The sequence below is a fragment of the Eriocheir sinensis genome, chromosome 41 (genome assembly GCF_024679095.1).
Source record: "Eriocheir sinensis breed Jianghai 21 chromosome 41, ASM2467909v1, whole genome shotgun sequence".
In the NCBI taxonomy this organism is placed as follows: Eukaryota; Metazoa; Arthropoda; class Malacostraca; order Decapoda; family Varunidae; genus Eriocheir; species Eriocheir sinensis.
In genome coordinates this window covers 5,481,920-5,495,012 of record NC_066549.1, presented here as the reverse complement: position 1 = coordinate 5,495,012, position 13,093 = coordinate 5,481,920, and the positions used below count along the sequence as shown (strand labels likewise).

The following is a 13,093-nucleotide window of genomic DNA, read 5'->3' as shown; positions in this document are numbered from 1 at the left end:
CCTGATGTGAGAGCTATATATAAAAAGGTGCGTACTGATTGGAGAACAGGTAAAAAGGTACACTGGTAAGAAGGCAAGGTAAGAAGGTCAGCATACCTATACGTTTAAATTTGAGAGTATAATATTTTTCTCTCATAAGAAAGCTAAATAAATAGAGAAGCTTACAGGGTGAAAACTAAAAAAAAAATGCGTACAGATTGGAGAGCAGGTAGAAAAACACGGATAAAAACGAAAATCACCTCAGTTCAATTTCAACAGACCTTTTTCTCCCCTAATGATAAATAAAACAGGTGCGTACAAATTGGCGACCAGGTAAGAACACGGACACACAGGTAGGAGGGACTCACCTGGGCCTGACGAGCCGCTACTGGACGACCCCCGTGAGCCGCCGGCCGCCGACCCCCCGCCCGACCTGCCACCCGCGCCCTCCATGCCGCCCGCGCCGCCCAAACCATTCAATATGTCCTCTTCCACCTGAGGCACCTGTGGGGAGAGAAGGGGGAAGGGTTAGTAAAAGGGTGTGGGGGAGGGGTGGTGGTGGTGGTGGTGGTGGTGGTCAAGGAAGACAAGAGAACCAAGGCACTGAGAAGCAAAAGGAGGAGGAGGAGGAGGAGGAGATGGAAATGAGGAAGAAGTAGAGGAAGAAAATGAAAATAAAAGATGATGATAATATAATGACGATGACGATGATGATGGGCAAGAAAAACAAAAGCAAGAAAATAATAATAATAATAATAGTAATAATAACAACAATAACAACAATAACAATAACAGCAACAGCAAGAACCACAACTTCAAAAACACACTTCAAGGTATATATAAAAAGCCACCCAGTTTCCAAGTAAAAATATAAAAAACATATAAAAAAAAAAAGAAATATGGAAGCTAACCAAACCATTTCAAGGCCTTCCCAGTACAGCCTCAGTGAAGGAGTTGGTTCGTATATTTAGTGTAGTACATCAAAGCTTCTCTATACGGCTCTGTTCTGTTTATTTTCAGTGAGCATGCCTTCCCCCCCTCTCCCCTAACTCCCCTCACCCCCACCGTCTCCCCTGCCCCCACCCCCTCCTATCCTCAGACCCAGTGTGATGCTATAGGCGTGACGTTGCAGGCTTTCACCGTAACGCCCTTTTTTTATGATACGTTCAGAGGAAGGAAAAGTAAGAGACTCCCCGCTGTAAATTCCGAAAACAGCCCCGTGCGTCATGTCCCTACTGGCAATGCCCCTTTTTTAGCCACAGGGACCCTCGCCCAGGAAGGAAGGGCAGTAACGGGATCAGCTGTAAACGGCGGAAATCGAAGTGTGAATCGTGTGTGTGTGCCAGGACTTCCATGATACCCGGAGTTTGTTTATCAGAGTGTCTCTAAAACTATCGTATGTGACACCTTCTTTTGGCTTCTACAAAACTGATCTTGAGACTGAGGTTGGTATTACAAGACACTATTGCTTCTCACATTAATAATTTCTAAAGGTTAAAGAGGGAGTCAGTCGAGTTCTATTGAGTGTTTCCTTAGGTTCATGGTACAGAAGAAGGGTCAAACTAACACCAGGGTCATAAAACTACTCCTGGAAATGCCCTTACAACCTAGCCTTGTCTATATTTGTCCTGTGTTTCTCAGTGTAGAAGGTACACAGATGGTCAAACTAACACCAGGGTCATATGCCCACAACTCCTACGAAAGCCTTGTCAAATATCTTCTTCTAGGTTCATGGTAAGAACAAAAGTCAAACCAACTCCTACGAAAGCCTTGTCAAATATGTTCTTCTAGGTTCATGGTACAGAAGAATGGTCCCTACAAAAGCCTTGTCAAATATGTTCTTCTAGGTTCATGGTACAGAATGGTCAAACAGCCTTGTCAAATATGTTCTTCTAGGTTCATGGTACAGAAGAATGGTCAAACTAACACCAGGGTCATAAAACTACTCCTGGAAATGCCCACAACTCCTACGAAAGCCTTGTCAAATATGTGTTCTTGGGCGGCGAAATGTCTTATAATAATTTCTCTATAGTAGTGGCTCCCTCATTTTAGGCTTCTGTAAAGTCACCCACAAGATCTTTTTAATGACTAAGTTTCTCTGTGACAAGGACTTCCAAAACTATCGTATATAACACCTTATTGGTTTATATAAAAAAACACGTAGGATTTTGTTTTTCGTGTATTGTAGTCAGTATACAGTTAATGAACAGCCATACAGCACACCACAGTCACATCTCACACCAGTCACATCTCACACCACAGCCTAACACACCACACTATACGTATAAAAAATATATATATATAGTCTGTTCACTAAGTCCGACCCAAGCTGACAAAATAAACCTAAGCGTGTTTGCAAGCTGAGTGCTGATTGGCTGCTGCAATGGCTTCCAAGTTTTCTTTAACCTCTGTTTGTGTTTATCTCACGCATCACTTTCTGCTAATCTGCACTGTGCTTACGAACACGCTTAGGTTTATGTTGTCAGCTTGGGTCAGACTTAAGTGAACAGACTATACTCACATACCCCACTACCGCCACTCGCCAAACTACACATACCACACCACAGCCATACAACATACTGTTGTAGCAGCCACCAATGGGGCGTTGCAGTATAGACTCATTGTTCATTCTTATTTGTCTAATTGTTTATCTCTTGTTAACATTCACACAAAACTGTCACGCACCGCACTACAGTCACAATCCACTCCACACCCATACACCACACTACAACCACACACACACTACAGTCACAAACCACTCCCCACCCACACACCACACTACAGCCACACACATACACTACAGTAGCCACATACCACACACACCACAACCCCCACACCACACACCAGTCACATACCACACACAGCAGTCACACGTAATAGCCACAGAGCGTTTATCAGTAACACCCCAAACAGTTTTGCTTCACACGGCACACTCATACACACGTGACTACAACACTAATTAAACGACGAATCATTATATACTGTATCGTGGATTAGTATACATTTTTTTTTTTTTTTTGTGTGTGTGTGTGTTTGTGTTTTGCAGTACAGGAGACAGCTCAAGGGTGAAACAAAACTAGAAAACAAAACAAAAAAGAAATAAGGAAGCAAATATCGATAAGGAAACAAAACAATATAGAAACAAAAATAAATAAGGAAAAAAATAAGAAAATAAAATTAGACCTTATTTGTTATAGTTTTTTGTGCTGGTACGATAAAACTCAAACGAATTAAAAAAACATATCCAGTTATCTACATCTAATTACCTATTCAACCACCTCACTGCACTGCTATTCATCCTTTGCAATTGGTCTTTACAACTCCTCAGCTTCCCTAAGGCAGGAAATCAATTAACCTTTCATTTACCCCCACCCGCACTAAGACCCGCATTATATGAAGCAACAGATATATAGTCACCGAATAAGACATACAAACAACCACTATCTTGCTTCGTCACATTTGTAAGCCTTCATTCTTGTAGGTAGACCAGCCTTCCTATATAAAACAAGAGGTTGAATTGGTCCTCCACCTTCCACGGCCCAACCTTGATATATCCCCATCTCTTTTCCTTCTTTCTTTCCCCAACACACCAAGGACTTCAAGACTCCCAGTTCCCCCACAAGGTCATCAGCCGTAAATGCATTCCAGTCATCTTCATCAGCCCCCCCAGAGCAATTTCTACCACTCATTCTCAGTCAGTTCGCAGTCAGTTAGTTCCAAGTCATCTCACCCTCCCTAAGACTCAAGACCCATTAATCCTTCCTTTCCCCGACTCACTAATGGCAGCACGGGCTTCAGACAACACCCATTAACTCATTGGATATATTGTTTTTGCCCTCTCATGCTTTCATATCCTTTTATTACTTAACTGTCAACGTCTCTTGTTAATTTTAATATCAATAACTGCTCATCAAGGGGGCTCTAATTGGGTCTACATCATTTATTTTTATTTTTTTGCTTGATGCCTTTTCATGTATCTCAATAATAATGTCATAATAATCATAAAACTCCATCTTCTCGTTTTCTTTATTGCTTCTCCCTTCAAGAGAGTTCAGCCTCCCAAAGACAGGAACACCAGGACATAAATCTCTTCCCTCCCCACCAAGGCACGCACGAGAAGACGCCTATAGTTATAAAAGAAGAAACATATATATACAACCGCTATGCTACTTCATCATCTTCCTCGTAGTCCTTCTCTCTCTCTATGACAGCCCCGGAGATTCATGAAGCGTTCCTTTTTCCACAGACCCACCGAGAACCGTTATCTTGAAGCACGCTGGAGGACTGTAATGACTAGAGGAAGATAGAAACAAACAATCCTGGAGTTGCTTCATCACCTCTCTCGAGTTTTTTTATCTCTCAAGACTGTTCAGCTTCCAAGAGAGGAGCTCGATAAATCTTTTCAACCTCTTCTTTCTTGTTTCTTCTTCTTTTTCTTTGTCTTTCTTCTCATCTCAGTTTTTATTTCCTTTTTTTTCTTCTCTTCTCTTTATTTACTCCCCTTTTTCTTTCTCTCATTTTTCTCTTCTCTTTCTTTCTTTCTTTCTTTCCCCAACACACCAAAGATTTTCAAGACTTAATTTTGAACAACCCCCAAGAGCCTTTTCTTTCTCTCTTTCCTCTCTTCTCTTTCTTTCTTCTCTTTTCCTTTCTTTCTTTCCCTAACACCATACAAAGACCTCAATAATTCCAGCTACACAAATAAAAAAAAAAAAAAGCAATACCACATCATACCTTCCCCTACAATCTTCTCCCTTCTAAAACATGAACCTAATCTAATCTATTCACCCTCTCTCTCTCTTTCCCCAACACACTAAGAACTTTAAGACATCCAGAAACACGCCAATAACCGTAAGTAATAGATAAACAAACAGCCATATCACATCGTCACCCTTTCCCTTGCAATCCTTCCCCCTTTAAGACATGCGATCCACTAACCTTTCCTTGCCCCCACCCTCCACCCTTACCAGACCCGCATCAGTTTATTCAAGACGCCTCCAATCAACAGAGGGAGAGAAGCAACCACTGAGCGCCCTTATCACACTTCCCTATCCAATACATCTCGCTTCAAGACGCCTCAGCCTCCCTATTATTTTTTTATTACTGATATGATACAAATGTAATACCGTGGAATATATATCTCTTTTTCATACTCATTTTTTATACACCTTATTCTGTCTGTCCATAATTCCAAGAAGACAGGAACAGCCATAACACAATGACTAAGTTTCCTGGAATGTCTTTCTCTCTTTATAAGAAGTCTCAGGCTCCCTATAACACAGATTCACACACTCTCTCCGTCTGTCTATAATTCCAAGAAAAGTCAGTCACAACAAAATCACTCCTTCCTGTAATGTCTTTCTCTCTTTTTAGAAACCTCAGCTTCCCTATGACATGTATTTTTTGTATATGATTAAAGAAAAAGGAGAGATACAATAAAAACAACAGCATCATCTCATCCCCTGTAGTCAGTCTCTCTCTCTCTCTCTCTCTCTCTCTCTCTCTCTCTCTCTCTCTCTCTCTCTCTCTCTCTCTCTCTCTCTCTCTCTCTCTCTCTCTCTCTCTCTCTCTCTCTCTCTCTCTCTCTCTCTCTCAGACACCTCAGCCTCCCAAAGGACCAAAGACATACAGAAGATCAACGAACCTCTCTAACCTTCCTTCCCCTCACCGCCACGGGCCAGACTGACTTAAAGCAACGCGCCTGCAATCATCGACGAGAGAAACAACAAACATACAGCCACAGTGTCTTTCCTCAGGCGATGACCCACCCCATCCTCCCTTCCACCCACCCACGACGCCGCGGAGCAGGTGGAGACAGTGTTATTAAATTGTTGTACTCAGAAAAGTGCGTTTCTTCTCTTCTTGTTGTTATTTTTGTTCTTCTTTTTTTTCATCTCCCTCTCCTCCTTTTCTTCTTCTTTTTTTCTTCTTATTTTCATTTTTATTTTCCTTCTTTTTGTTTTATTTTTATTTTTTTCTTCTTCTTCTTCTCCCTTTCCTTTTCTTTTTTCTTTTTTATTTCCTCTACCTTCTTCTTTTTCTTCTTTTTCTTCTTCTTTTTCTTCTTTTTCTTTTTTTCTTCTTTTTCTTCTTCTTCTTCTTCTTCTTCTTCTTCTTCTTCTTCTTCTTCTTCTTCTTCTCCTTCATTTTCTTCTTTTTCTTTTACACCTTCTTCTTTTCCCTTTTCTTTTCCTTTTTCTTTTTCGTTTTCTATTTCTTCTTCTACCTATTATTATTGTTACTATTATCATTATCATTATTACTATTACTATTACTATTATTATTATTATTATTATTATTATTATTATTATTATTATTATTATTATTACTATTATTATTCTCCTTCTTTTTCAGACCCCAAAAACTGTCGTACCCACACAAACAACGATACCCAATCAAAGTTATAATCAAAACCATTACTTACTGACGTTTTCTGGCAATAACTATCACTCAGAAACCTTAAAAAATACAAAGTACTGAAGTAGGATCATATGGTAACACTGGCTGGTGGGTGCTGAGTATACGATAACTTGGTAACACTGGAGGCAGAGGAGAGTTCGATAATTTGGTAACATTGGCGCTAATGACTCCTAACCATCCTCCTCCTTCTCCTCCTCCTCCGCCTTGCCCTCTGACACGCGAACGCTCCTCCGATCAAATTACACGAAATTACCTTCAGACAATTACAAATGGCTGGAGGGAGACACAAATAACCGGGTACTTAGAGGAGGAGAAGGCCGGTGGAGATAAATGCCGGGAAATGTATAGAGGAATTGTTTTTGTTTGTGTGTTTGTTTTGTTTTTGTGGTTGTTGTTTTGTTTTATGTGGGTGGTATACAGTGTGCCAGTATGGTAGTGGTGATGATGATGGTGATGGTGGTGGTGATAGGAAGCATGGTGGTGGTGATGGTGGTGGTGAAGGTGGTGGTGAAGGTGGTGTTGGTGGTGGTGGTGGTGGTGGTGGTGGTAATGGTAGTGGTGGTGGTGGCGGTGGTGGTAGTGGTAGTGATAGTGGTGGTGGTGGTGGTGGTAGTAGTAGTAGTAGTAGTAGTAGTGGTGGTGGTGGTGGTGGTGGTAGTAGTAGTAGTAGTAGTAGTAGTAGTAGTAGTAGTAGTAGTAGTAGTAGTGGTAGTAGTAGTGGTAGTAGTGGTGGTGGTAGTGGTGGTGGTGGTGGTGGTAGTGGTGGTAGTGGTAGTGGTGGTGGTGGTGAGCGTGGCAGTATTGGTGGTGGTGGTGGTGGTGGTGTTTGTGGTGGGTGGGGTCCCGTAACTTTTGCCCGCGTGGGAAGGCGAGAGGACAGCCTGGCGCCACTACACGGGGAACAACAACAACAACAACATAGTACAAGCAATAACAGCAACAACAATACAACATAACAAGAGCAATAACAACAATAACAATAACAACAAAACAACAAGAACAAAAACAAAAGCACCATCAACAAAAGCATCATCACCATAATAATAACAACAACAACAACAAAAACAATAACAACAACGACACCAACACGAACAAACAAAACAACGATAGTAGGAATAGCGACAATCATTATAAAAACAACAACAACAAACAATGATGACGATAACGGAAAGGGATGACCTACACACACACACACACACACACACACACACACACACACACACACACACACAGCACTCTTCTCTCACCGCCTTCCTGCAGCTCCCCGCGGTTTTGACAATCGTTCATCACTGTCACCGCGTGGTTTCTGCACCAAAACACACCCTATGTCCCTCTTTAAAACTCCTACTCACTTCTGACCCCATCAACGCAACGGTATATCTAGACTTTCCGCTTCACAACTACCGTATTTTGAGGGTGGACTTTGTATTTGTGACCACGTGATGATAAACCCTCAACTGTGTCTGTTTCTGCACCTAATTATGCGGCCTTGTCCTTTTAAAACTCCTACTCGATTCTGACATCACGAACGTAACGGTACCTGTAGGTTTTCCGGTCTTGAACTCCCATATCTGAGGAAGGTCTCGTGTTTTCCCTTCCTTCCTCTGTATTTCCTCCCGCCTACGACTTGACTTCATTCTAGAGGAGGGTATCGAGACACCTCTCCATCCGAAATTGACCTCCCTTTTGGCCGTTCGTTTCTATACTTTCTTTACTGGAGCAAAGATTAGCTAACTCCTTTACTGTAAGAAATAATTGCCTATCTTTGTTTCTATACTAAATACGTTCTTGTCAGACTCCGGCCCCTCGCCAACGCAACGCAACGGTGTCTCTATATTTCCCGCTGTGGAACTACCATATTTGAGGAAGGACTTTGTAATTTGGACCATGTGATGCTAGACCCTCTTCTGTGTCTGTTTCTGCACCAAAATGCGCCCTTGTTTGAGAACACGAAAACAAACCTTGTGGGACTCCTCTTGCTATACCTCTTCCACGGATGAGCACTTTTCTCTTTTAGTATTGTTCTCATTTTCCTCGTTTAACTAAGTCTTTAATCCCTTGCAATAAGTTCCTCTGTATTCCTTCTTTGTATTATTTTTGTCGATGGTGTAGCAAGAAGAGGAACTGGGATCAATAGGGAAGATGGAGCGAGTGGGCAGGAGACCGAGTTCATGTGCAGGAAGGGAACTGTGAGAGCTGCCTGCTTCTTGGGCTGAGAGAGGCGGCGACTGAAGTGGTAAAGGTATAGCAATGCCTCTTGGTGTAAGTTCTCTCTCTCTTTCCCTCTTCCCGTGACTCTTCATCCCATCATCACCTCCTTGATATATCCCCGCCCTCACCTCCTTCCGCGTTCTCTTGGGATTCCTTCCTTATAGGCTGAGCATCGTGTGACCCTCCCAGAACAACGAAGGAAGGAGTTGCTCATTGTACAGCGGTTCCGGCAGACAGGGCAACGTTCGGACACAGAGAATGATCAGCATGTGGTTCTCTCAAAAGTGACTTGAAGATTGGAGTTACTCAGTGTTCAGAGCTTGAGGCAGACAGCACAACGTTGGAAAGGGGAGGTCGACAGGTATGTGGCCCTCCCTGACCAAACTTGAAGGAGGGAGTAACTCAGTATACAGACAGGTTCAGGCAGTCACCACAACGTTCGAAGAGGCTGGTATGCATGTGGCCCTCCTAAAGCTAAATCCTGAAGGAGGGAATCACTCAATGTCCAGACGTTCAGACAGACAGTAAAAAGTATAGGGACAAAGAGGTTCATATGTATGCGACTATCCCAGAACAAATTTAAAGGAGGAAGTCTCTAAATATACACATTAGCTAAGGTAGAAAGAGAAAATTCAGACACAGAGGTTAATATATCAAGTAAGTGAAAAAATCTAACAGGGTGACTCGCTACGCCTGTCTGTTTCGTTGTAGTTCGCAAATAGCGTTAAGAAAAGACCCAAACATGTGTTATGATTTTGATCTCTTCGCTGTGTACTTATCATTGCCTATATATTGCACGTTTTTATTTGACATGTTTTCATTTTTACCACATAATAACCAGAGTTGCTTCAAGTTATCTCAATTTTCTCACCTCGTCTTTTTTCTGCCGCTCAACTTTATATTTTACAATCCTGTCAACAGACGCATAATCTTGTTACTTTACGATTTCCTGCCCTTTTTTTTGTGTGTGTGTCTGTGTGTGTGTGTGTGTGTGTGTGTGTGTGTGTGTGTGTGTGTGTGTGTGTGTGTGTGTGTGTGTGTGTGTGTGTGTGTGACGTCCTCCCAAGGCCAATCTGCGTTCACGGAGCAGCGAGGGAAGGCGCCGTGTGAAGGTTGGTTCCTATCTTGATCTATCTTAAATGTTAGCCTGCCAAGGGGAACACAAACAACAGCCATGTGGTTAGTGCAGCTGTAAGTGAAAGCTTCGGAGGGAAGGACGGATGGACGGATGGATGACAGATGGCAAGTAACTAGTTTACAGGAGCTGTCTCGTGTGGGAAGGCGGACCCTGCAGACACACTCCCGACTTATTCATGTATCTCTGCGTATTTCCGCGACTAGCCATGATGGATGTGTTCAAGGACTCGTGTAAACAACATAAGGAAAAGAAGCTATTGGGGATAATGTTATATAAGTTCAAGTGGTTTATGTCAGAACACACAATCATCCAATTTCATCATTAGGACACCTCTCCTCCCGAAATTGATGTGTCTTTTTGGCCACTTCTCTCTATTCTATTCAGGAGCAGTAAGTAGCGGGCTTTTTTTTATTGTTTTCTTTTTTTTACGCCCTTGAACTGTCTCCTCTGCTGTAAAAAAAAATCTTCAAGACAATCTGATCACGGGAAATATCAACAGTTCCAGTTAGTGTGCTCTCTCCTTCCTACGACTTAAGCTCTTTCAGTATGGGAGCATCAAAACACCTCGGCTACGAAACTAACGTTGGTATTGTCAGACGCTTCCGCCTTTCACATCAACTATTTCCAAAGGCCAAAAAGGAGATCAGTCGGGTTCCAATGAGTGTTTCCTAAGGTTCACGGTACAGAGGAAGGGTCACAATACCACCAGGGCCATAAAAGTACCCCTGGATATGCACAAAACTCCTAGGAAAGTCTTGTCAAATAAGTGAACTGGGCCACGAAGTCTTTAGTAATACAACCCTAAATGTGATCTTCTCTTGGGTATCCACTGCGTCTTCTTTATGGGAGGTAGCATATCACGAAAGTCTACTTCTTTCTTGTCCCTATAACCGTAAAATCACAACCAGATGAAAAGAAGGCGAGAGGCAAACACGTATGAGTGAAACAAAGGCATATAAGAACACACGGCCTTCCAACACAGCAGGACACACACACGTACACACACACACGTACACACACACGACCGTCGCAGGAACAGGTCACGCCCACATTAAATCACCGCAGAGTCGAGGGCTGAACCATAAGCTGTGCCCGACCCAGACAGAGTGACTGATGCATTTGGGGGGTGGGGGGGAAGGGAAAGGGGGTAGGGGGGGCTCCTTCATCAATCTTTAGGCAAGGACAGCGGAACATGCAAAGGACACCCACTCAGGAATGCCACTCTATCTATCTATCTATCTATCAAGCTCTGTATTACGATCGTTTCCCCTAAAGTGTAGTTAGTGACAGAAGAACTGGATAGATAAGTAGATAGGTCTCTTTGGGCCACTCTGTAATCTTTTTAGGAGCAGCAAGTAACGGGCTTTTTTTTTTTTTTTCATTATTGTTTTATTTTTTGTGCCTATGAGCTGCCTCCTTTGCTGTAAAAAAAAAAAAGACAAATGATTGGATAGATGGATAGATAGATTTATAGATGGATGATTGATGCACTGGGGAACTCCATCGATCTCTAGGCAAACACGGAGGGGCCATACATGAAACACCCTCCAAGGAACGTCACTCTACCAAGGCACTTTATTGCAAGTTTTTCTATGTTGTAGTTTGTGTTTCCAATAGGAGAGAATCATCACTGGGACATGAGGCCTCGAGGTTCGTGAAGTATAAAAACGATATGCATAAAAAATATATATATCTCTCTCGGATGAGCACATACAAAAATAGAGAAAATAAGATTGACTCAGATATGCAAGCAGTCTCATATAAAAGATAACTTATGAACACAAACAAACAAACAGATAGACAAACAGCCTGACACATAAGATAAATAGATACACAGGAAAACACACACACACACAAACACACACACAAAAAAAGTAATAAATAAATAAATAAATAAATAAAAATAAAATAAAAATAAAATAATAAAAGAAATAAAAGAAAGAAAGAAAGAAAGAAAGAAAGAAAATAGAAAAAACAAACAAACAAACACATGCAAATAAAAAAAAATATACGGTAGGAAGATATGTAATGTTGTGCAGTTACAAAAAAAAACGAAAAAAAAAACGATACCAGTCGAAAGTTGACACCCTCACCTCCACTAACGAAAACAAACCCTTAAAACAAAATACCAACAAAACTAACTAATTAACCTTTCCACTCATAACAAAAGCCTCCAGGTATCTCTAAGCACTCCAGGTAAACAACAACAATACCGTATCTTCGTGACTTGCATAAACAAAAACAAAAAACAAAATAAAGGCGCGCACATATATACACGTCAAAAACAAGAGAGGTCACATTTTTTCTTCCCGTAACGTTTATGTTAATGAAGCGTCTGCCATATAAGGGACTTGTTCATTGGGTGTTAAATGCAAGAGTGTGTGTTTGGGGGGAGAGTGGGAAGGGAGGTTGTGTGAGGGGGGGGGGGGGGGGTTAGTTGTGTGTGTGTGTGTGTGTGTGTGTGTGTGTGTGTGTGTGTGTGTGTGTGTGTGTGTGCGCGAGGGGTGGAGGGTGAATGAGTGAGAGAAAGAAAGAAAAAACAGAAACAATGAATGAATGAAAGAGAGAGAGAGAGAGAGAGAGAGAATGAAAGAGAGAAAAAAAGAAAGAGAGAAAGAGAGAGGGAGGAAGTCTCTGTATAATCACCCACTATTTTCAATCACACTTATCAAATCTTGTAACCTTTAAAGATGAATCACAACATTATAACGTGTGTCCAATATACCTGTCTATCAATATCTATCTACCTCTCTGTCTATCTATCTATCAATCTACCTATGAAACGATATAAGTGTGAGAACATGTGTGCGTCATCGGGTGGAGGAGGAGGAGGAGGACGAAGAGGAGGAGGAGGAGGAGGAGGAGGAGGAGGAGGAGGAGGAGGAGGGGCAGAAGTGTTAAGGTCGCAGAGAAAGACACAAAAACCAGCTCACCTACAGACGCTTCGGCCTGCGCTCAACAATAAGACACTCCCCCCCCTCCCCCCCTAGTCCCCCCTTACCACTACCCCCTCCCCACCACCCCAGATGACGCCCAACCCCGGCCACGCCCACCACCACCACCTCCACCTCCACCGGCCGGGTAAGGAAAGAAAACATCGCCAACACACACACACACACACACACAAACACACACACACACACTAACCCCGCGTTTTCTTCGTCATAAAAAAAACGGGAAGCGTGGAGAGGATCCCAGACGTATAGATAGATAGATAAATAGATAGATAGATAGATAGATAGATAGATACATACATACATAGATAAACAGAAAGAAAGATAGATAGAGATATAGACTGATAGATATTGATGGTAAGAATTAAATAGATAAACATGAGCAGGTAGA

General features: G+C 42.1%; 1 protein-coding gene across 2 annotated transcripts in view; it reads right to left on the bottom strand.

The window, feature by feature from the left end:
- Window positions 1-13,093, bottom strand: part of LOC127009549 (rho GTPase-activating protein 45-like) — a 285,593-nt gene that overhangs the window by 225,740 nt on the left and 46,760 nt on the right. For both annotated transcript variants that reach the window (XM_050882726.1, XM_050882725.1), the window contains one exon: window positions 348-483. In XM_050882726.1, the coding sequence (XP_050738683.1) occupies window positions 348-432 (85 nt within the window). In that variant the 5' untranslated portion in view covers window positions 433-483. The remainder of the gene's footprint in view (window positions 1-347; window positions 484-13,093) is intronic.